At 41.9% G+C, this 24229-nt stretch overlaps 1 protein-coding gene across 1 annotated transcript; it reads right to left on the reverse strand.

Annotated features, from left to right (window-relative positions):
• Nucleotides 1–8845: 8845 nt before the first annotated feature.
• Nucleotides 8846–23932, reverse strand: LOC308334643 (apolipoprotein B-100-like; the record flags this gene model as incomplete). Its single annotated transcript, XM_080791448.1, has 28 exons — nt 8846–9937; nt 10169–10355; nt 10572–10683; nt 10791–16169; nt 16277–16641; nt 16752–16861; nt 16963–17126; nt 17306–17478; nt 17707–17911; nt 18290–18414; nt 18522–18701; nt 18793–18998; nt 19257–19424; nt 19824–20027; nt 20125–20304; nt 20412–20607; nt 20721–20932; nt 21032–21178; nt 21276–21384; nt 21502–21949; nt 22043–22128; nt 22254–22378; nt 22495–22647; nt 22743–22890; nt 23024–23166; nt 23295–23407; nt 23681–23707; nt 23881–23932. 28 exons carry the CDS (start codon nt 23930–23932, stop codon nt 8846–8848), a joined length of 10809 nt encoding a protein of 3602 aa, XP_080647574.1.
• Nucleotides 23933–24229: the final 297 nt, after the last annotated feature.

Raw genomic sequence — 24229 nt, forward strand, 5'->3', positions numbered from 1 at the left:
TTCAGTACCCCTGTGCGATCAATTAACACAATTAGCCTTCTGGGTTAACAGGGAACCCTTACATGTTAATAAATTCAGTTTTGAAACGGACCATAGTTGGGGGTGTTCAGCATCGAGTGTTTGTATACAGCAGAGATTAGTTCAGTACCCCTACAAACCTTGTGTGCCATCAATTAACACAAAATCCCTTTTGAGTTAGGTCGCATTCTCACCAGAGAGCTTTGCTGCGATTAAAACGAATCCTGCTGCGCATTTTCAGAAAGTGCGCTTCGTTTGGCAGGTGTGAAGGCTCTTTCGAATCCTAATGCGCAACAAAGAACCGCATTTTACTCCGAGCAAAAACGGGGGTTTCGCTTCGCTTCCAATCGCGCTTGACTACGATTCGGTGCAGGTGTGAATGCAATCCGCAGCAAATACAGGAAATGAAGCAAACATACGTCAGGCGGGTGAGGAGCTGAACACAGTTGGAGACGGAGAAGGCATATTTTACGCAGCGCAAAGATGTCCCGTTACCGTGGATAGACGTGGTCGAATGAGGAGAGTGGAGACTGAAGCCCTGATCGAAATGAGGACGAGTACATTAATCAATTGCTTAAGAAAACACAAACACTGCAGTGCAGTGTAATAGTATTATAGCCTACAGAATATTCTGTCTGTCTGTGCGTGCCGTAAACATGGAGTGCTGTCACTGCGTGGGGACTAGTGGGGAGTAGGAACTTTCATCTCGATAAACTTGTAAACATTTTGCGCTGCTGTCTGTTATATCAGTGCGCTCAGCGCTGTGCCTCCATGCCCAAAAGAACAGTGCGTGCGTGGCTGCGTGCTTATAGTGAGAGAGCGAGAGAGGGGGGGGCAGTCCCAGACCGTCGGCACGACACATAATGCACGTTATGAGTATAATTATCACCATAGATTTATCATTTCACTGTGTAGGCTAGTTTATGAATGTAACACATTGATAAAGGTCCCCCCTGCTGCGTTTCCAATTGCTGCGGATCATGACAGTGTGAAGGCAAACCGTAGCCAATTAAATATGCAAGAATCCCATTTCTCCTCCCATACGCATTCGAGTCTACCGAAGTATTAGGTGAGAATGCGACCTTAATGGGTAAACCTTATAGGCTACGTTTTCATAGATTCCGTTTTGTAGCCTACCAACTTGGGGGTGTTCAGTATCAACTTGTGATGGTCCCAGGTATAGGCCAAAAGGAAATAATAGCTGGAAAAAAAGGTAGCTGGAAAACCTCCTGAGAGTGGGCCTAGCCCCTGGACTCAAATGTGTCAAACAGGCATTAATGCAAGCTTAATAGTCCAACCATGGACATTTGTCCATGGTAGCTTCTGCAAAATGTCTAAACTAATTGTAATTTGCAATATACAGTATAACTAGATCAATATGCTTAAAGTGAAAATGAGAACATCTCCTAAATGTCTAATTTATTATTGTAATTTTAAATATTACCAATACATTAAAACATTGACTATTGTATGTAGTAGTATTTACTGCTCGTTTATTCTTCTGTTTTCCTATGCCACTATTGCTGTTTATGATGTTACTACTATGCGTTGCTGGTGCAATGTCCGACATGCCTCTATTGTACCTGTACACATGATTTAAGATTTAAGTAAAGATCCTTGAACCTAGATCAGGTTGGTCCTCAAGCTTTCAACTGAAGAACCTCTACAGGCCAGAGGCTTGTAACTGACAATCTGTCGATGCAAGGAAAGTGGAAACCAGTGCAGTTACTGCAGTAGCAGGCATTGTCTGTCGAAAAAGAAGGATTTACTGCAGTGGCGCATGTGGATGTGCCCGTGGAGCTTGGTACAAAAACTAATTTGACATTGAAGAAACAGACCTTGATTGAGGTAGTATTGCCTCTCTAGTGGAACTGTTACTGACAGTTGTGTTAAGTACACATACGTTGTTATATACTGTACATTTCACTGTTTTTACATAAATTTTATTAGTTTTCAAATTAGTGCTTCTTATTTACCGATTACACATATTCCCATTACGATAATACCCACGTACAGTTTGTAACGGTTTCCTCAGTAGCTTATTTGGGGTGCCAGCCTGCCAGGCAGGCGTGTACCTACCAGAGAGGAACTCTCCTCTCCTTTTTTTGTGTAGCCAGGTGGTGTCAAGGAAAACCATGGTTTCAAGATAAAGAACCCTTACATGTCTTGGAACAGTCTTTGTATTGAAGTTAGAACCAGGGGTGGGTTTGGTTACAACATAATATTTGCATTCACTGAAAATAAGAAAAAGCATCAACCAATGTAAATAGTAGCCTATTCAAAATTCAGTTGCAATTCACTTCAAATAATAAACGCCTAAAGCTAAATATACGTTTTAAATCAACTCAAAATCTTCAACCTTCAAATTCAACCTTTTGAAAAATAAAGCAAAGTTAGTCTTTTGCAAATAAATCAAACAACAAGAGATCCTCATTAATAGATACAAATAAATACCATTAAAAAAAAATTGGAGACAGATGAAATAAAGTTCTGAGAAAATTATTTTAGTTGGTATAAAGACAATTTACATGGAGAATGTGCTACATGGTTCAGATAATATTATTTACATCCAAATAATTTAGAGTATTCAAATGGTTCCAAAGTGGATCCGAACTGAACTGAACCGCTCTTCACAGTATGTCCCAGGCATTAATAGTGCAGATCACGTCAGATTTGTTGATGTGGTGGCGCTGGTTGTCGAGCGCTCATTGGTCCACCGCATAGATGCCCATGGAAAGCCGGGAGAGCGCCTAGGCAGGCGTTGCCAGGCAACTTGTTGATAACGTTCCCTGCACTGTGAACTTTCGGCAGAGAAAAACACTCCCTGACTCCCAGTGAGCAGCTATCTCTTTTCTCACTAGGCCAAGGTCAAGTACATGTAGTAGACCTCTCATTATTGCGAGTTAACTTGACTGGGGAAAACCTATTTTGGCCATAAACATGGATGACATGACATTCAATTGATTAGAAGAACAACCGGAGTAAACAGGCAGTAGGCTAAGGGTAAAATGATGATATGGGAGAATAAGGTGACAATATGAATGACCTATATGGCATGGGCCAAAGTTCAGGAGGATATGGGACATTGACCACTGGGCATTTGTTTGTAAACAGATAAGACATAATTATCTAATGTAGCGGACCCAGCTGGCCAGTAAGGTTGAAGACTGACTGATGATTTTGACTGATACTTTATTTCAAAATTCACCGTAGAAACTGAGAAAAGATAAATATACATAACATAAGTAAATCAATAAATCCATAAACAAACACAGTACAGGTTGAGACATATGCATATACAGTAGACCTAAACAAACAGCATAAATGTTCACATGAACCAATAATTAAAGTTAATCACGGTTTACTTTTTACTGTGAAACATAACTCAAAACCCCTTTGTATCAGCCATGACAAACCCCACAACAATAAGCCCATCAAATTCATAAGCAGTGAAAATACAAGATATGACAAATAAAAGTATTAACCTTGTTCCCCTTCCAGCTAGGCGCTAATAAAGTGGCATGTGCAGTTTGTTCCAGGGCTCTTTGGCCATCCGTCCTTAGTTCCTTCCTTGACAAACTTCTCCATGTGTTGCCATTCCTTCTCATGGCAGTATCTGTTCCTCAATCCTCTTACCACTGAGGTTGGCAGGTGGCATTTATGATCAAGTGCTGCTATCTGCAGCCCCATCCTGGGCGTTGTCCTCACAGTCACAGGTGAACTTGATCATTTCATTTAAACTGATTTGGCCCTGTGGGCAGGAAACCCTTACAATGAAAGCCCTGGAGAACTGACTTGGGGCAGGAAACACGTCAAAATAAAAGCTCAAAGAAAACACAAATTAATCATGGAAACAGCCCTGTGGGTCCGTTACATCTAACACTCTTCAATGCTCAAAGTTAGTGGAAAATATCTTCTTGCCGTTTTAGAAATGGAAAGAAATGACTCCACTCTCAGTCAAGTAGATTCCATAGGCCTATGGAATTGGGTTTTGGTTAGACATACCATTGGTCCGATAACGACAACCTACGTATCTCAAACCCTCACCCTAACCCTAACCTCCCACGGGGGTTACAAAATCGTGGGATAAAATTATATAAAAAATTATATATAAAAAAAAAACCCTCTCCCAACCCTTAACGCACCCCTCACCAACCTTAATCCGGTCGTTTTAACGCATCCCTCACCAACCTCCCATTGGGTACCTGTGTGTTCCGTAGGTGTCGTGTATATGGTTAACTTCACAAGAAAGGACAACTCCTGCTCCAAAGATTCACTTCTCAGTTCCAATTCTCCCTGGATTACAAACACAGTGGAGCTTGAAGATCTGCAGGCCTGCTTCCACAGTTAGTGAACTATATGGTTTGTTTAGCTAACTTGCTCCAACATGAGCCATTAGATGATAAAATAAAATAAACATCAGGGACAGACTGAGGAGTAGAGAGGTAGACAATACTGTCCTTGAGAGCTGCTGCCAGCATACACAAACTGAAACTTCTAGTGTGTGACACACCTGTGGCAACTTCAGTCCTGAGCAGGGACTCGGGAGATTGCCAGGCCAATCATTGTTAAGTAGTGATGGTCGGTTAATTATTAGTCAATTAAGACTAGTCAAATGTGACTCTGGCTGTCACAAGTTAGCCACATTATTGAGAGTTGTTATGTTCAGTGAATTGTTTAGAAGAACAAATTGACTGTTGTGAATGTTCTTATTTTCAGTCTTGTCTTAGACCTGCTGTATGTTATCCCGTTTAGTGTGATGTATGTTTTGCATTGTATATGTTGTATACTTTCAGGCATCTAAAAATGCTTGAAATGTAACTTTGACCATAATATTTGCTAATCTATTACAATAACATTCAGAATAACTGTCCATATTGTTCTTTTATCTATGAACTTTAATATAAAATACAACAAATACATTTCAAAGTAAAGAATAATGAGATTTTGCCTATATGTAGCAGCAGGGACTTTTGAGGGAATAATAATAAAATATACTTAATGCCTACTATACTACGCCACCTTTTTCTAGAGGGAAGGTCCTTTTTAACAATAGAAAGCACAGGTTCGTGTGACCATGGTTGAGCTTGGAAAAAAGAAAAAATATTTCAAACAAAGGCATTTTATTCTCATCCCATACATTTGGCTGGCGCACCGGAGGAGGAGCACAGCAGCATGGAATAAGGGCATTTCTACTAATTCACCAGGCAGCCAGCAGTACCGGTTCTAGGCCTTTTGAGGCCCTAGGCAACATATTATACAGAGCCCCCCCCCCTCCTGCTTTGCCACGCCGGATAAAAATTGTAAATTTGCCATGAAAATGCTTCAATCTGGTGCACTTTGAGATCAAAATTAAGAAGCTAGGTGGGGGCCACATGTGGCCAGTAGCCCATGTAAGGGATACATGGAAAAAAATCTTCTCCCTGTGACGAGGCCCCCTCAGTGGTTGAGGCCCTAGGCGACCGCCTAGTTCGCCTATGCCTAGAACCGGCCCTGAGTGGTCCTACCCCCCCCCCCCCCATGACACTTACAAATCCCAAATGTTTATAAACAAATCCCAAATGTTTGTAAACAAATCCCAAATGTTTATAAACAAATCCCAAAATGTTTATAAACAAATCCCAAATGTTTGTAAACAAATCCCAAATGTTTATAAACAAATCCCAAAATGTTTATAAACAAATCACAAATGTTTATAAACAAATCACAAATGTTTATAAACAAATCACAAATGTTTATAAACAAATACCAAAATGTTTATAAACAAATCCCAAATCCCATGAGACTTGGTCCTACCCCCCCGACCATGAGACTTACTACAGGTCAACTGGAAGTGGTCCTACCCCCCCCATGAGACTTACAAATCCCAAATGTTTATAAACAAATCCCAAATGTTTGTAAACAAATCCCAAATGTTTATAAACAAATCACAAATGTTTATAAACAAATCACAAATGTTTATAAACAAATCACAAATGTTTATAAACAAATACCAAAATGTTTATAAACAAATCCCAAATCCCATGAGACTTGGTCCTACCCCCCCCCCCGACCATGAGACTTACTACAGGTCAACTGGAAGTGGTCCTACCCCCCCCATGAGACTTACAAATCCCAAATGTTTATAAACAAATCCCAAATGTTTGTAAACAAATCCCAAATGTTTATAAACAAATCCCAAAATGTTTATAAACAAATCACAAATGTTTATAAACAAATCACAAATGTTTATAAACAAATACCAAAATGTTTATAAACAAATCCCAAATCCCATGAGACTTGGTCCTACCCCCCCGACCATGAGACTTACTACAGGTCAACTGGTAGTGGTCCTACCCGCCAGCCAGTATGCTGATACATTTAGGAAAGCCATGCCTTCAAACTCTTGTCCTCCTCAGATACGCCAACCTTACAGCAAGCTAGAGGATCCCCTGAATCAATGCAGCCCAGCCCTTTTAAACTCTGTCTGCCAATAAACCCCACCCTTAATGTGCGATAGAAACATCGCCCCTCAGTTCACACGGGTGTGATTTTTTTCTTTTCTTTCTCCCATTGACAAAGAAATATGACGTAAATTTGTGGCAATTAACACAAGCATTAAATGCCAATGAAAGGAAAATTTACGTCATAGAAGAACAAATTAGCCTGTTGCTAAGTCCCACCCAAGCCCGTTGTTGGCCAATACCACATTAGCAACGGTTACTAGGTTAGGAAACTCGGTCAAGCTTGCAATGCTGGTCAAAATGGTTAAGCAGTGTCAATACATATATTTGCTGTACAGCATGTGTGGGTTTGTTTTCTTACCTTATGAGCAAATTAGTCCATTCCATGAATTATTTCGCTCCGTTGTGCAGTTTAATAGTATCTATAAAAATAGGCTCTCATTGACTTCCATTGTAACGGGGAAACAGCTCTCAAAATCAGTCAGTTAGCACATAAGCGAACACAACAAAAGCTGATTCTGACCGTTTATGACATCAGGAAAACTCATGCCATCTTATTTTCGTCTTTTGATAGATTTATAAAGTAACTATATTGGTTGGAGATATACAGTGAAGGGTTCTGGTGTTCCTCGTTTGTAAACAAGTCGCTTTTGTTTACAAATTTGTTTACATCCAACGTTCTGGATGGTAAGTCTGGGACCGAGGCTACTTCCGACCAATCAGATCGTTTTGTAGGCAAACAGGAACTTCTTTCCACACAAACTTGACAGGGTTGCCAAGTCTGCTTATTTCCCGCTACTTTGGGCTTAAGGCTAATAATTAGTACTGTAATACATTACCAAAACATTAATTATCATAGATATAGGCCTACATAGTATTTATAATGATAAATGCATACAATATTTTTATTAGGATTATATATGGTGATGGTCATATTATTGTGTTTGTTTTGGCTTGTTTTTCCTTATTTGGCTTTAAGAGTTGGCTTGTTTTTGGAGGTGGGTTGGCTTATATCTCTCACACAATGTGGCAACACCGAAGTCAAAACAAAAACATTACAACGTTGATATTTTTTATTAAAAATAAAACGGTCATAATCAGCTTAGTGTTCTAAAAGAGTGAGTTTGAGAGTTGTTTCCCTGTTACAATGGAAGTCAATGAGAGCCTATTTTTATTTCTAATATGTAGGCTACTATTAAACTGCACAACGGAGCGAAATAATTCATGGAATGGACTAGTTTGCTCATAAGGTAAGAAAACAAACCCACACATGCTGTACGTCAAATATATTTATTGACACTGCTTAACCATTTTGACCAGCATTGCAAGCTTGACCGAGTTTCCTAACCTAGTAACCGTTGCTAATGTGGTATTGGCCAACAACAGGCTTGGGTGGGACTTAGCGACAGGCTAATTGGCTAACCAATCACATAAATTCAGTTTTTTTGAGGGGAATCTCACATCATCATCATCATCATGGTGAAAGGATAAGTGTCTTTCCCCGAAATCTAACATCAATTAAACATTGTTATAATATGTTGTCATTATTACATTATACAGCTTTTTGTCCCATCACATTTGCCATTGACGACGACAAGAGCGCCCCTCACTTCACACGGGTGTGATTTTTAGGTATTAAAAAGGCTTAAATTGTCACTGTCAGAAGGTTAGCCAGTGGACGTACTATCTATACCGAGTAGACCTACTACACATGTAAACAGAGCTGCTACCTTTAAACACATGTTAAATCTGAGGCTTTTTTGTACACTATTGAAATAGTCTGGAGAAAAAATCTGCTATTTGTCCCAATGTGACTGCAAAAAATGCTGTTTGTTTCAAAAAAGCTTTATACCCTGTATAACATAATAAGGATGCAATGTGACATAGCTCTGTTTACACAACGCTGTTGAACTGTTTTCCCCATTTTCAACTGTTTTTATTATATGTTGACACTTGCTTTGTAATGTAAATGTATGTATTATCATGCCAATAAAGCTCCCTTGAATTTAAATTGAATTTAATTATCTTTTTGAAATGTTAGACACAATATAGGGTATACATTTGCTTATGTTCAAATGTAATTGTGTTTAGACAAGCATAGTGTTGATAGAAACCCAAGAAAGATACATCTGGCTTGATAGTTGAACCTACGCAAAATGTAAATACCAGTAGTCAAATTCAATACTGAAGACGGATGTCAGTAAAATAACCACACAATATTAAATAGTAAACAGATTTTATTTCGATCATATTGCAGAAAGGTAGATAAGTGGAACTGTTGATGTTATATACAGTACAGGTTGTTAAATTGACATACAAGGGTAATGTATATGCTTAAATACAGCTACTGTAAATGTCCAACATTCTTGCTAGAATGAAGAGTTTTACTCTTCATCCAGGCTACTTGGCTGAGACATATCAATCTCAGTACTTGGCTGTACAATCTCAATATCAGCGGTCAAGGAAGAGGTAGGTGCAAGGTCCATTGTAGTCTGGCGGGGGAAGAATGGAAGGTTGATGTCAAGCCTTCCTCCCTCAACCTTCACATACTCCTGGAACTCAGCGGGAGCCTTCTGCATTAATTCAGAGATGGTATTGCTTAACAGGCCCACCACAGATCTAACAACCTCCATGATGTAATCAATGGTGGTATTCAAATGCTCCATATCCACAACAGTGTTGGCCTGATCCATGACATTCTTCAGCAGAGTGACAAGGTTGCCATAGAAAGCATTGATGTAAATGGCAATGGCATCAAGGGTGTCAGACTTCAGGCTCCTATCAACAAACTCCTGAGCTTTGTCAACAATTACCTTCAAGGTCTCGCCCAGCTTCTCCAAGATCATGTCCAGGCTCTCAAAGTTCCTAACAAGATCCACAACCTGGTTAAGGAAGCCCTTCACTGTATCTCTTAGTCGATCAATCATCTGAGCTCCGGACATGACATGTCCGATGGGCATGGTGACCTGAATGTTGCTCAACATGTCAACCATGGCGTTGAAAGTGAGCTCAGCATTAAGAAGCATCAATTGGATGGCCTTCTCTAGTACAGTGGCAATGGTGCCGGTCAGTTTCTTGAGGACCTTTGGGAGAGTGGTCATCTTATCAGAGCCAGGCAGCTTGAACTGGGTTTCCCTCAGGAATTTCACAGCACTATCCAGGAAGACCTGAACAATCTTCTGGTACTGAACAACAGTGTTTCTGAAGAGAATAGACAGCTGGCTGAGCTCTGGAGCCTGGTTGTTGATGGTAGTGTAAGTCTCCTCAACCAGATTGACGATGGCACTCTTAAGTCCGGTGGCGTATCCAATGAGCTGATACTTCTCACCAAAGTCGTTCAGGGTAGAGACGATGGCTGGGAGCCTCTCCTTTAGTCCGTTGATCATGATTTCAGGGGCCTCCATGTTGATGGCAACATTCAGATCCTTTGCAGAAGCTCTAATGATGAAGATTTCCACATCATCCTCTGGCGCAGACTGGCAAAAAGAACAGAAGAACAAATTGAGTGCTTTCTCATTGACTTATACCCTTAATATGAGTTAAGCGAGGCAATAATCACAATTTGATGATTGTATTCATAGTTTCAAATAATACATTTCAAAGTTTTGTTGTTTAGACAGATGTTTGTTGTATTGTCAGTTAAATGCCTAAATTGTAAATTGTTTAATTATTGTTTAATAGACAAAATATGAATGTAAAATACTCACAGCATAACGTCCATAAAGTCTGCCATTCATCTGAGATAGCATCCTGCCCTGGACCTGAAGACCAAGGAAGCCAGTTGATGGGGTGGAGAGAGAAGCAGTGACACCATCTCTGCTGGCAGCATAGCGGAAGCTCACATCGGTGAAGGTGGGACTGGTGATGTCCATGTTCAAGGTGAGGCGGCCGTCACTGAATAGAGAAATAACCATTAGAAACTAACACAAGATTATCCATATGGATAGATGATTACTTTTTTAAAAGTAATATTTACCTTCCGTCAGTTTCGCGTCTCTTCCTGATATGGAGAAAAAAACAGGAATGTAAGTGTCTGCATTGCCTAAGAACACCGTAAATGGTCAATATAAAAACTAAATCAGTTGGGATGCTTCAGACAAAAGTGGGTACCTCATAGACTGGGACAGAACATGCTGAATGTCCATGATAAGGTCAGCATGGGTCAATACAGCCTTGCCAGTCAGGGACAGGGCAGCATTTTCAAGGCTTACAGTGATGGCAGCTATGGAAGCAAATTGTTTTAAAATGAATAACTACATTTGAAATATTATGTATTTAATAGAACACAGCAGTGGCATTTAGTTTTATGAAGACGAAATAGGCACTCACAATCAAGGTCATAATCCAAGATGACAAAGACTGAGGTAGCAGTGGACTTGAATGTTACTTTGAAGACAGGGGCATCACCCTCCAACTCAGCTGCTAGGCTTGTGGTGTACACTGGAGATACAATCTTGGCATTGGCAGAGACTTTTTGCTTTGGGGCTGTCAGCTCAACAATGGTCTTCTCAAAGATGGTGAGTTCACCCAGGCTGCTTGGCTGAGACATATCAATCTCAATATCAGCGGTCAAGGAAGAGGTAGGTGCAAGGTCCATTGTAGCCTGGATAATATGCTTTCCATTGGTGTTGAAGTCCATTACATTTGCCTCGTTGTTGCTGGCAATCTTCAGCACTGCATACACACGGCTAAGGGAGGCCTCAATAGCCAGGCTTTGATCCAGATCCATCTCCAGGAGCTTGATGTCACCGTGGTTGAGTCTGGTGTTAGCAAGAACCTTGATTGTGGAGCGCAGGCCATCAGCGTTCAGGTACAGATTTGCCTCATTGTTAAGAGCTGCCAAAAGTGGATATTCTTCCAACATTGTGCCTTCAATATTTGCCATTGTGGTTGTTTCCAGAGAAGCATCCTCAAATGTTGCCTCCAGCTTCAGGCTCTGCTCTGCTTCTGCCTTTCCAACAGCCTTGATGATGGGCACATTGAATTCACCCTTCAGCTTCAAGGTAGAGACAGCATTTGCCTTGGTCTTGGTGTCTGCAACCAGGTTCTGGTTGGCTTCCAGATGGAGGATGGGTAGGGCAATCTTGCCTACAGTAGCTACAGAGACAGCAGCTTCGAAGGTCTCAGGATTCACACTGATGGTGCTGTCATGGGTACCCTCAATATGGGGGTTCTCAAGGGACAGGGAGTTGGCCAGCTTGATTCCTCTTCTGGTGGTCAGGCTGGTGGTGCCATCAAGCTTAGCCTTCAGGCTCTCAAACACAGAGGCGGTTGTTGCTCCCAGACGGAACACAATATCATCCTCATTGTACAGTCCAGCATTAAGATTCAGGTTGATAATGGCAGACTTAAAGGACAGCTCAGTGATCAGGTTACCCACAGAGGGAATCTGGATCAGACCCATCACATCAACAAGAGGGGCATACATGCTCTTCTGGTACACAATCTTGGTTGCTACGGCAACATTCTGCTCTGTGGTGGTCAAGATGTTCTTCAGACCAGTAAGTTCATATAAGTTCAGATCACTGATGGCTGGGGTGCGGATTTCAACAAATGGCAGATTAAGCTCAGGGATGCTGATGGGGGTTGCAAGGATGTCAAGATTAGCCTCACCATCTACATCAGCGAAGATACCAAACTCCTTCTCATTGTTGTTAATGGTGACGTTGTAGAACAGTTTGTACTGATTGAGACGTGCCAGAGCAACAGTGTTGATCTTTTGGGTTTCAGGTTTGAAGGTAGCTGAGTAATCATTCTGGAGATCAATTTTGGCAATCGATCCCAGCACAGTGTTTCCCTTGTTTTGGAAATCAAAGACAACCATAACTGGACGGATGACAATGTTGACTGCATTAGACAGAACTCCACTGAGTGTGCCAACCAGCTCTGTGTCATGGGTCGCCTTCAGCTCAATCTTCATATCATAAAGGTTGGCATTTCCAGATGCTACCAGAAGGCTGTTCTTGACAGCTGGGCCCTCTGCCTCAGAGCGAGCATCAAACTTGAAATAGCTGAGAGTAACAGAGTCAGCATTCAGGGTCTGTTTCATCTTCAGAAGAGCTGTGTCTGTGTCGCTAGTGAAAGTCAGCTTGGCAATGTTGGGATTGATGGTGAAGAGCAGGTCACTCTTGTGGACTCCATCATGAGAGTTGAACTTTGCAGTGCCCTCATTTCCAACAGTCAGGGTAACGGTTTTCCCCTCCTGGCGTGCAACAGCCTTTTGGGTCAGAGAAGTTTCACTGGTGATGCCAATGATTGGGATGTTAAGCATGTGAGAGTATGTGGTGTCAATTGTGACAGACAGGCCACCTGCAGTGGCAAAGAAGGCTTCATTCACAAGCTCTACAGTGTAAGGTGAAGTGGTGGCCTTTACTGTGGTCTTAGCTGAGGCCTGGGCTGAGAGGTCTTTAAGAGTTACAGATGCCTGGTGCTCAAGCTCAAGAACAGAGTGAGTAAACTTAAGGGTCTCAGCAACAATCACATTCTGCACCTCAGGGACAGCAATGCGGGCTGTAGAATCCAGGTTGAAATTGAGGATCTCAAAGCTGGGAGATGTTCCCTGGGAGGTCACGAATGCTGTCACCTGAGGAGCATTCTCACCATCAACGGAACTCTGCAGCTCAGCAACATTTCTGACAGTGTAGATGGGGGAGTTGATTCTGATCTCACCATACAGTTTTCCAAATCCTGGCACCATGAATTCAGTAGGGATGTTTGGCAGCTTGAACTCAGGGATCTGGAGAGTCTCAATGAGCTTCTCAACGGGAACTGCAGGGATGACAGGGAATGAAATCTCTGGAAGGGTGATCTCAGGGAGTGAAATCACAGGCAGGTAGTTCATGTTCAGCTGCTCCAGGTAGTTCATGACAGTAGAAAGTGCAAAGTTGACAAACTCTCTGATGGCTTCGAGTTTCTGGGGGATTTCGAGTGCCTTGATCAGCTCATTTACTTGAGCGGAATAAGCAGAAATCATCTGGTTGACCTCATCAGCAAAAGCATTGTAGTTGAAAGATTTAAGGTACTGTACAATGTTGTCAAGGTACTCATTCATTTTCTCAACCACTTGTTTAATTTCTGTGGCTTTCAGATAGTTGATGGAATTTTCCAGTACCTGCATGATCTTAACAGGCATCTCAATGGCTTTCAGGTTGTTAGCTAGAACTTGGACAGTTTCATCAATCTTGAACTGCTTGATGAGCTCCACAACCTTTTCCAAGATGGCCTCTACCTTCTGGTCAACTTCAAACTTGACGATCAATTCTCTGAGTTTAGCAACAACTGTGTTGAACTTTCCAATGATGTCAAACTGTTGGATCAATTCTTTGAGTGTTTCAACTGTTGTACCAAAGAGGTTTGTTGGAAACTGTGCCATCAGTTCTTGAATGTAGGCATCCAGGTTGAGGGATGAAATGTAGGTTTTCAGCTGTTCAGCAAACACAGTAATGTCAAAGCTGGCAATGAACTCCTTCAACTTGCTGACAACCATTTCTAGCTTAGCCTTGACATCAAACTGAACATCCAGATCACGAAGGAAGGAAAGGCTACTTTCACTTAGCTTCTGCAAGTCAATCTGTTTGATGACCTCTTCAATGGCATCAACCATGGCAACAATCATATCCCTGATATTATACTCTTCAAGGAAAGTATTCAGCTCCTGGTTCAGTCTATTGATGACATTCTCAGACAAGGTGCCACTTGCAATCATTTCCTTGGTATAAGAAATAATTTCCTGCATGCGGGAAGCAATTTCTGTAAGCATTTTCTCAAGAACATCCTTCAGGTTCATAACGGAGGCCTCCAGTTCTTCAATGGTGATAACATATTCCTGTGTGAAATCCATCAGGGTCTGCTTGAGCTGCACTGCTTTGCCTTCAATATTCAGTTGAGAAACAAAGTCACTCACATACTGAGGAATAGCCTCGATCTTAGCCTTTATGTCTTCATTGTTGATGTAGTTTTGCAGTGCTTCTGCCATGCTCACAAACACGACCTTGATGTTTTCAAGGAGAGCTGGGAAATTCTCAATGAAAGGCAACATAATCATGTGGCTCTCAGTGCTCTTATCATATTTAAGGAAGCCAGAGATGGAAAACTCCTGGTTTTCACTGGAATCAGTGTTGAGAAGGCTAGTAAGGAGGGTGTTGGACATCTCCAGTCCAAGCCTCTCAGCATTGTTGTAGGCATTAACTTCCTGGCTCAACATGTGGTTGTTCATCTTAGATTTCAGCATCATTGTGGCCTTCTGTTCCTGAGGAGTCAGCAATGCTTCCATCTTGTTGTCAACAGTGGTCTCAAGGGAGAAACCATCATTAAGCTGCTGGGTCACTGAGGCTCTGCATTCATTTGAGGTGACTAGAGCCAGGGGCTGTGCTCTAAGAAGGAACTTGCCATAGAGCTGGCCGCTCTGCTTGCCATACAGGGTCAGGTCGCCATCAGCATTGAACATGGCATCAAGGTTGAAGTCGAAAGGAATGATGCTAGTGCGGACGGTGTGATCATAGCGCATGGGCTGAGAGTTGAAGCGGGCATCATTGGTGAGCCTGGCAGCAAGACCAACAACTTCAAGTTCGGTGTTCTGGTTCATATTGGTTCCAAAGACCTTTCCAGTAGTGCTGCACTTAGCACTGGCAGTCACGTCAGCATAATTGATCTCATAAGTGTGCTTGATCTCCTCTTCACCATAGGTGGCTTTCAGGCTTCCAGTCAGGTCAATCTTGTAAAGCTCTGCCTTCAACTGAGCCTCATTGATGATGTTGGCAGCCAGCAGTTTCAGGTTGTTATTCACATTTGCAGAAGCGGTGTAGGGCTTCAGGGCAATGGTGATGTCATGGGTATAAGTGGCATACTCACTGATGATGGCCTCAGCCTTGGTGTCGAAGTCAAGGCTAGAGAGAGTGATGGTCAGAGTGTTGGCATTATCAACCTTTATGTCACGCACTTCAGCCTTGTTGATAATGGACAGCTCAGCCAAACCCTCCTTGTTTATTTTCAGAGTTGTTTTCTGAACAGCCTCATTCTCAAGGAGCTTCACAGCAGCATCACTGCTTAGAGCCAGACCATTGACATCAAGAGTGGCAGTAAGCAAGGAGAAGATGCGGTTTTCAGAATGGTCAGCACTGGTCTGCATCTTGATGATGACTTCATCTGTGGCAGCAGAGGCCTCAGCCTGGTTACGTACCTTCATGCCAAATACAATAGCATTTGTATCGAATGTCAGAGCCAGTTTGTTCTCCTTGAAGGAAAGCTCTGCAGCATGGGTCAGGATGTCGTCAAGAGCATTAGTGTTTGACACAACACTGAGCTCACCATTGACAAATGTGGCTGCAATGGTGTTCTGAGCCTTAAAAATGGTGGTATCAATCTTCAGAGAGGAGTCAATCTTTGCTTCTGGCCTGAATGGGAAGATGGCAAAAGCCTGGGTAGAAATGGTGTTGCCATAGATGGGTCCAGCTTTGATGGATCCCTCAAGGTTGCTATCAGCAGAAAGTTCTTCAGTATTGAAGCCAACCGTGCCAGTGTGTTCTAGCTCAATTAGCAGGCCAAGAGGACTTGTTGCTACAATCTTGCTGCTGGATTTGACACTGATTGTGTCAGTGAAGGTTCCAACCTCCATGATGCTCACACTGGCTTCAAGAAGTTTATGGATCACAGCAGCTTTCACGTGGGCCTTGAGAGAATCAGATGGAGTGCCAACCAGCAATCCAGAGCCTGAAACAGGGAATACAGTGAATTTTTGAGTTTCATACAACACTTGAAAATCAAGTTTTAAGTTATGTTTTATTGCTGATTGTAATAATTTTTAAAGAACATTTTACCTTCCATCTTGAGGGCCAAGAAGTCTACTGGGGAAGATCCCTCCATTTCAAACTTGGCTGAGTAGCTTGGTGTATCAGCAGCGTCTTTTCCCAGAGACGCAGATACCTCTAACTCGTACAGGTTAGTGCTTGCCTTAGCTAAAACCTCAGCCTTTCCAAAGAGAGGAACAGAAATGGTCTCAGGGACAAACAGCGCTGGGATGGGAATTTCAATGGAGGCAACCTCCAGGCCAAACTGGGGCAGCGACAGGCTTGGGGTGGCCAAGGCAGGTGGGAAGTTCAGGTACGCTGTTGTTGACTTTCCTCCAAGAGGCAGAGAGATGAGGAAGCGTTCATTGTTGAAGTTGTAAGCAGCCTTTGCCTCACTGCCAAAATAAATTCATATTTAACATTATATGAACACATCTTTATTCATACCCTCCTGGCTGGCTATAATGTAGCAATGTGTATGTTTTGCTAAAAACATTTTACTTACGCATTGAAGAAAAGTTTCTCTGGCATTGTAATTTCAGGCATGGCAGGCATCCTCATGTAAGTGATGTAAGGGATACCAGAAACATATCTGTCCATGTAGTTGTTAGTTGCCTAAAATGACACATTAGTACAATGTTAATTGTAATGTTAGTAAAATAAATATCCATTCATGTTGAAGTGAAGCATAAAGTGACATATGGGTATGGTTTTACCTCCATAGACATGGTGATGATTTGACGGACCTTCATGTCAATCTGTCCAACCTGCATATCAAGAACTTCATTGATAATCCTTTCAACTGCCTCAGCATTGGGGAGCAGTTTCTGGATCTGAGAATTCATCTCAGACTTGACCTCAGCCTCAATCTTGCTGTCATCTACAAAAAGTTGTCTATGTTAGTTTCACAGAATAATGTCAGTTGTTAAAAAGAAGATGCAAGATGAATTTTGCAGATAATATATTTATATTTGGGGTGTGTGAATGAGGATTGGAAATATATTTGGGTGCCATGGTGGCGCATAAAGGAGGGAAATAAATTAAACATTTATATCCTACCATATTTCAAGGCAATCTTCTGCAGTGAGGTGGTCTCTGGGAGCTTGATGTCACTTGTGAGCTCTAATTCCAGTGTCTCACCACGCTTCAGGTTGGCCGTGAGGCTGGCATCAGCCTTCATCAAGGGAACCAACAACTGGAGCTGCAGCATAGCTTCCTCCATTGTTGCTACCCTATGAAGGGGAAACCTATGAGTTAATGGTCTCATACCAAACATAGATACTGATGTATCTATGTTGTACTGATACAAATACAGTATACAAGTACACTGATTTGTTTCTAATATGTAACATTCTTGGAGACCAAAGGGGTAAATGTGTCTAACAATTTACATTTCTGAACAGTGAACATGATACGTTTTGTTTGATTTCAACAAGCTCATGTTTTGATTTATTTCATACTTGGCATGGGCAACCAGGGAGAGCTGAGGGATGTTCTTGTTGATCAGGTCAAGGGAGACTGCGTAAGCTCCATTGCCCTTGGTGTTGGCGTCAACGACACCCAGCCTGAATCCAGCCTCCAGGTCGTAGTCAGGGATCTGTAAGTCAGTAGTGAGGACATTCTTCGCCCTGTTGTACATCACAGTTGCTGTGGCCTGACCAGCACCTGGTAAAGGTAAAAATGACTTCAGCTGTTTACACTAGTATTATGCAGTTAGAATTACGTTTATGATGAAATAGTATAGATTACTGTATATGTACCTAAAAATCAACATTCAATATCAATTGCAAAGATTGCGGTATTAGCAAATAAGTAATACATTTCTTGTTTTAGGTTTGAGTATGTCGATGTAGACTATGTTGATGTTGACATAATAGTTTGTTTTCTATGAATATTCTCAGTGTTATTACAGATTGCTGTTAGCCCCAACAAAGATGTTTGTGTATAAATGTATGTGACAACAGTACAATACCAATTCTCTGCCATTTCCATTGTCGACTTTGTAATGTAGCTTTGAAATAATTATTTGCTAAATCTCGTTACCTTCCGCCGTCAGGATCATTTTCACGGTGTCAACCTTCTCCTCCTCCTCCTCTGTGACGAGCTCATAGGTGATGGTAGCAGAGTATTCAGTCACCTCGCCAGTAGGATGGAGCTCCACAGCCAACCTGAGAGGAAGATCCATTAGATTTGACTTTAATACAATAAAATTTCAAAGGCATTCCATTCAAGAATGCTGTTCTAGCACTTTACAAGTTTCAGGGCTTTCACTTACTTGCTGTCTCCGGTGAAGGGGAAGTAGGGGGTCTCATAATTGTAAGCATCAGTGTACATCAGGGAAGTGCAGTACTTCATTCCAGCGAATAAGGGAGTGCACTCGCTGACATCAACCTTCTCCTCCACCATAGGGGGGATAGTTTTAACCTCAGCACCATTCACTGCCACAAAGGTGTTTCTGTAATTGACAAAGAAGAAAGTTTGGATTGTTGCATTTATAGATATTACATTCCAAAGACTATTTGCATACATAGTCAGTTGAGGCTTACGCAATGCTGATGAGCTTGGTAGGATTCTTAGGAGCAGGTATGGTGAACTTCATTTCACTACTTCCCATGGAGATCTTGGCACTTAGTCCACTCTCATGGAAGAGGTTGTTGTGCATCTCCAGTCTAGTGTTGACATACTCAGGAATGAAAGAGCCGATCTGAGTCGTAAACTCAATGCCAGCAGAAGGCATGAAGGCAATCTCGCTCTAGGGGGAAAAAGTGGAGAGCCAGCTTAGGTTATGATGAGATACCATAATTGAATGGTACATATTTTATTATTTTGTATCTTTGTGAAAATGAGAAGATTTTTGAGTGGTGCAACCACTCCAAGGAACAGCAATGTCCGTGCCCGCCTAACTATGTGACGTTAATGAGCACGAGTATGACTATTAGTACCAGTAGGGGCACTGTTTGCCAGAAACACCAGAATTGCACCACTCAGTTCACACGGGTGTGATTTTTACCATGTCACGGGCAATGTTGAGTCCACCCTTGATACCAGGAGTGAAGGTACCAGACAGGGCAATCCTCAGAGGCACACCAGTAGCAGTGGGCAGGAAGAACTCATTGTCCATGAAGATGTAATGAGCGAAGACTTCATTGTCAGCTTTAGTCATCAGTCCCTTCATCAACTGTCAGGAAATAGAAATCAGTTCAACTGTGTCAAAAATCAGTAAATGACAATTCTTTATAGCATTTTTTGGCATGGCTTTTGAAGAATACGTCATATGGCAGCCAAGTGTATGAGATTTTTAAATTTAGAGCACTTATGATGTAAATCGTTTGCCAGCCAAGTCTATGGACTTAACGTGAATGTAAGACATTGTGGCCGATTTAAATACATTAACTAATTTTGTTTCATACAACAAACAAGCTAGGATTTTATTCATGCCCCGAAAAAACACCAAGAATGGCTGGGGGCACGCCACCCCACACATGACGCCCCAGGTAGGCATGCTTAAAACAAACATTTAAAGTTCATATACTTGGCTTCCACCTTGTCATGTAGCAGTCTGATTATTTTTACTTACATCCATGGGGAGCATCTTGAGCATGCTATCAATCATCATGGCAGCAGAGTAGGCCATCTCCTCCATGTCACTGGTCTTGAGATATCCCAACTCATTTCCCAAAAGTCTCAGGTAAACCATAGCCTCAGGGGTCTGCTGGGCTTTCAGTTCAGTCACCAGTTTGTTAAGGTTGCGTCCGATTTCTCTCATGATGTTCTGGGTGGCCTAAATATATACAAATAATGAGATGATGACGTATGAGTACTTTGTAAAAATGATTATGTAAGTAGTAAATTAACATCCAAACACCTTTGTGACTTACCTGTCTCTTTCGTCTGTCGTTCCTTAGAGCGGGGAGCAGGTTCTTCAGGACCAGGCTGACCTCCTGGGGCATTTTGTCAGAGACAAAGTACATTGTCTTCAGCACTGTGTCTGGGAAGAATCCGTTCTCTCCAAACAGGGCCTCAACAGTTGGCTCAAGTCCGGTGCCCTCCATGCCGATCTGGAAATGTATGAATGTTCATTGTTAGTGTGACAATTGAAAGGTGAGTTTGAATAACTGAGCAATCCATTTTTATATCTTACAAGGAAACAATTGGTTATAATTACCTCCATCATGTCAATGTCATAGCCAAAGGCTTTCAGGGTCATCTCAAGCATGACCTCCTTGGGCAGATAGCTGGCACCCTCAAAGAGCATGTTGCTCTCCACAGATCCAACCTTGTAGTTGCGGGAGAACCTGGTTGGGTCCATGACAGTTCCAATCTCATTACCTTGCAGGGCATCGAGGATCTTCTGTCTCAGCCTATAAGAAAGTTAGATGTACTAATTAGAGATAAGCATTAAATGAAAGGTGAAATCATTTTATCCACAGCTCATGCTGAACAGTGCATACTAATAATTAAAGGCTTAACTTACTCTTCTGTCTCGGGCTCAGTTGAAGACAAGATGTTGGTAATATGGGAGATGACAAAGCTCCTGGCTTGCTGGTCAGGTTCAATAGGCAGGGCAGCAGCCAGCTGGGCGAGTTCACTTGGCTGGGGGTCTTTCATTAGCACCAGGTAGGCAGCAACACGCTTCTGCAGGGGGCTAGCACTGTCCAGAAGCACCTGCATGAGAACCTCTCTGCCCTGTGACAGAGAAATACATCCATCATTGAATTAAAAAATAATTGTTTCGATTACTTCTGTAAAGTCTTAAAAAAGTATTCTGATAACAGTTTGACTTGCCTCCTCAGGGACAGGGGTCAGCCTGAAGGCCTGGATGGCAGCTTGCTGAACAGCAAGGGATGCAGCAGGCTGGTTCACACACTCGATCACAGCAGTCCTCAGGGCAGGGCCGGCAGCGCCCATGGCTGCAGCCATGTTTCCAATAACCTAAAGTCATACAACCATTGATGAGTTTGATCTGTTTATCTACTATCTTGTAAAGTATTAACTATTAAGTATAAGTCTGTTAGAAATAACCACTCACCCTCAGAGTCATGAAGGCATTGTCACCAGTGCAGTCACCCAGCTGGGAGCCCATGAAACGAGCAACAGCATGGATTTCAGGGGTCAGTTTGCCTTCAGCTTTGTAGAACCTATTAAAGAAATCACATCGTAGTGAATATTAATGTGGCAGTTGAGTTGTCAACCGTGTAACACTTAGGCTTCTAGATATCTAGAGCAGAGTAAATATTCAAGTTGCAATTGCTCACCTCTTGACAATATTGCTGAGGGCATACATGATGGGTTTGCTGGGCTTGTACTGAGCCATCTCCAGCATGTCATTGATCAGGAGGGGAGAGGGGTTGGACACCAGTCCCAGACCAAACACGGTGGCATCAACCTCAACAGCGGAGCTGTCGTAGGTCCTCAGGATCTGCATGATGGCACTGCTACACTCAGGAGTACCACACTGGGCCAGAACCTGGTAGCTGAGTGAACGGGACATCTCAAGAGCCTCGGGAAGGGCAGCGCTTAGGGTCTCCATCCTCATTTCACGGACCACATCCACCAGCACGTGGAAGAGATGGGCCCTCCTCTGACCCTCTGTCTCAGGCAAATTAACCAGTTCTCTTAGGAGACCCAGACCAACATCCTTATCCTGGATAACATTCTTGTCAACAGGAGTCTCCATGTTCAGACCCTTGACATTGGCTGCATCTATAATAAGCAGAGAGTAAACAGTAAAAATGTCATTGTCAATTAAAATAAAATAACATCGCTATATAAAAGGAAATTCAAAGAGCTCCTTACCAAACTCAAAAACTCCTTCTTCAAGAGCAGAAACTCCCAGCAAAGTCAGAGACTGCTTGCCCACATTGGTAACACCATATTCTCCCCTATGGGCAGACAACATTTGAATAAGATACATAATATATATATATATAATTTTAATACGCATAGTCGCATACAAAATCATGTACAGTATATTATGAGATAACTGTGTGTAGATGGTTTGACTTACTTGTGAGAGAAAGGAATCAGGATGTGGTTCTCAGTGCAGGCACCAGAGGTCATGTGCATGTTCTCATTGTCAAACTTGTAGTTACAGGTCTGGGAGCTCCTGACCAGCTGGGCAAGAGGGTAGTGCTGCAAGTAGATAGTAATTTATCAGACTCACAGTATGGTATGGTTTGAAATCAACAGTGCATGCGAACACTGCATTTAATAATCAAGCCAACAACCACGTTGCTTAGGTGTCTTACCATGCCGGAGATCAGAGCCAGGGGGCTGGTCTGGTCTCTCATGGGAATGAATTTGTCACATTTGGACAGATCCCTGGTGAGGCTGATGTCAGTAGCAATGTCCTCTCTTGCGTTGACAGAGTAGGAGGTGCTGCATTTGCCATGGATGGTGGGCTGAAATGCATAATTTTAGAGCAAAATGAAGTCATCACAAGTGTATAATTTTCCTCTGCTTTCAGAAGGTTACATACTGCCATATAAAAATGTACCATGTTCTTGTTCTTCTCCTCCTCCAGCAGAGGCACGGCCAGGGCAGAGATGATACCTCTCTTGATGTTCAAGATTGTGGACGTCTCACCCTCCTCAGGGTACAGTTTGACATCATACTCACCCTCAACCACAACCTTCAGAGGATATCTAAAAAGAAAAGAGGAACTTGCTATCAAGTCTAACTTGAATAATACTAAAGGTTTTCTCTTTGTCTTTTAATGTAACCTGAACATGTTTTCACTTATGGTATGTAAAAGTATGTGCTGATGGCATAACCTACTTCTCCATTTCAGCAGCAAAGGCCTCAGAGCTGGGTGCAGGGACGACCACAACATTGCCATCTGCATCCATGTCGACCACACTCAGGCTACAGCCTGTGGTGCGGACGATGAAGTTGCACATCTGGGGCACTTCAATCTCGACCTGTACAGGTGTAATTTTAGCTTTTATGATATTATACTGACTACTGAAATACTGTATTTACATAAACAAAAAACACATTGGAAAATATAAGTGAGTATTATTTGCTATTGCTGTGGCATGCAATCTACCTTGCAAGAGCCCTTGGGTCCATTGCGAAGATTTGAGGCACCGTTGATGGCATTCAGGGATTCGGCTTCATAGAGGTATTCATATTTGTTGAAGGCTTTGTACCTTTGATTTACTGTTAAAAAAAGATTATGGTTTCAAATAACAGTTAGCAAACTGACAGTACAGTACAGTAATTGCTATTGCTGGACTTTGATCAATATGTTCAAAGTACAGCAATAGATTTGGTCAAACATGTTGGGGAAAAATATATGAAATTATATAATTTGGCTATACATGGTTGTGTGATTGGCATTACACATTATCTTTACTGTTCTAAACTCACTCAACAATGTAATAAAATCTATGTGTATTGAATTGTTATTATTAGAAAATAAGTGGAACTTACACAGGCATGATCCCTCTTCTTGGGCATCTATAAGAAAAAAGCAAGAAAAATTAAATACATGTTTTTAATATCATTAAAACTAAAATCCATATCTAATTGATTTAATTGTATTTTATTCATTACGAAAACTCAAAATGTTAACATTTAACAATGAATAAATTTGACTGCATTGATGGAAGCAATATTACAAAAATACTTACAAGCCAAGGCAAGTGTGCTTAAAAGCAGCAGACAGAGCTTTGAGTCCCCCATGATGGGTTCGTTGAAGCTCTCTCCTTTAGGGATTGCTGAGTACTCAGAGAGACTGAGGCCTTGGTCTCAGCAGAGGTCTTTTATACCCATGGTTTTCCATACGAAGAGGAGGTGGAAAGTTACTGTACAGACAGTACTGTTACAGCTCCAAAGTCCTCTCCATATGTGGAGGGACAAAGGCAAGGAGTTTCATAAGTTTCATTTTTCTGTGAAAGCTGCACATAATAATTATATATGTTCAAACAGCATTATTGTGTACAGCTAGGACTAAAATGTATATAGGCCTACTGTAGGCTT

This window comes from Protomyctophum bolini, assembly GCF_963924005.1.
Source record: "Protomyctophum bolini genome assembly, chromosome: 19".
Classification (NCBI taxonomy): domain Eukaryota; kingdom Metazoa; phylum Chordata; class Actinopteri; order Myctophiformes; family Myctophidae; genus Protomyctophum; species Protomyctophum bolini.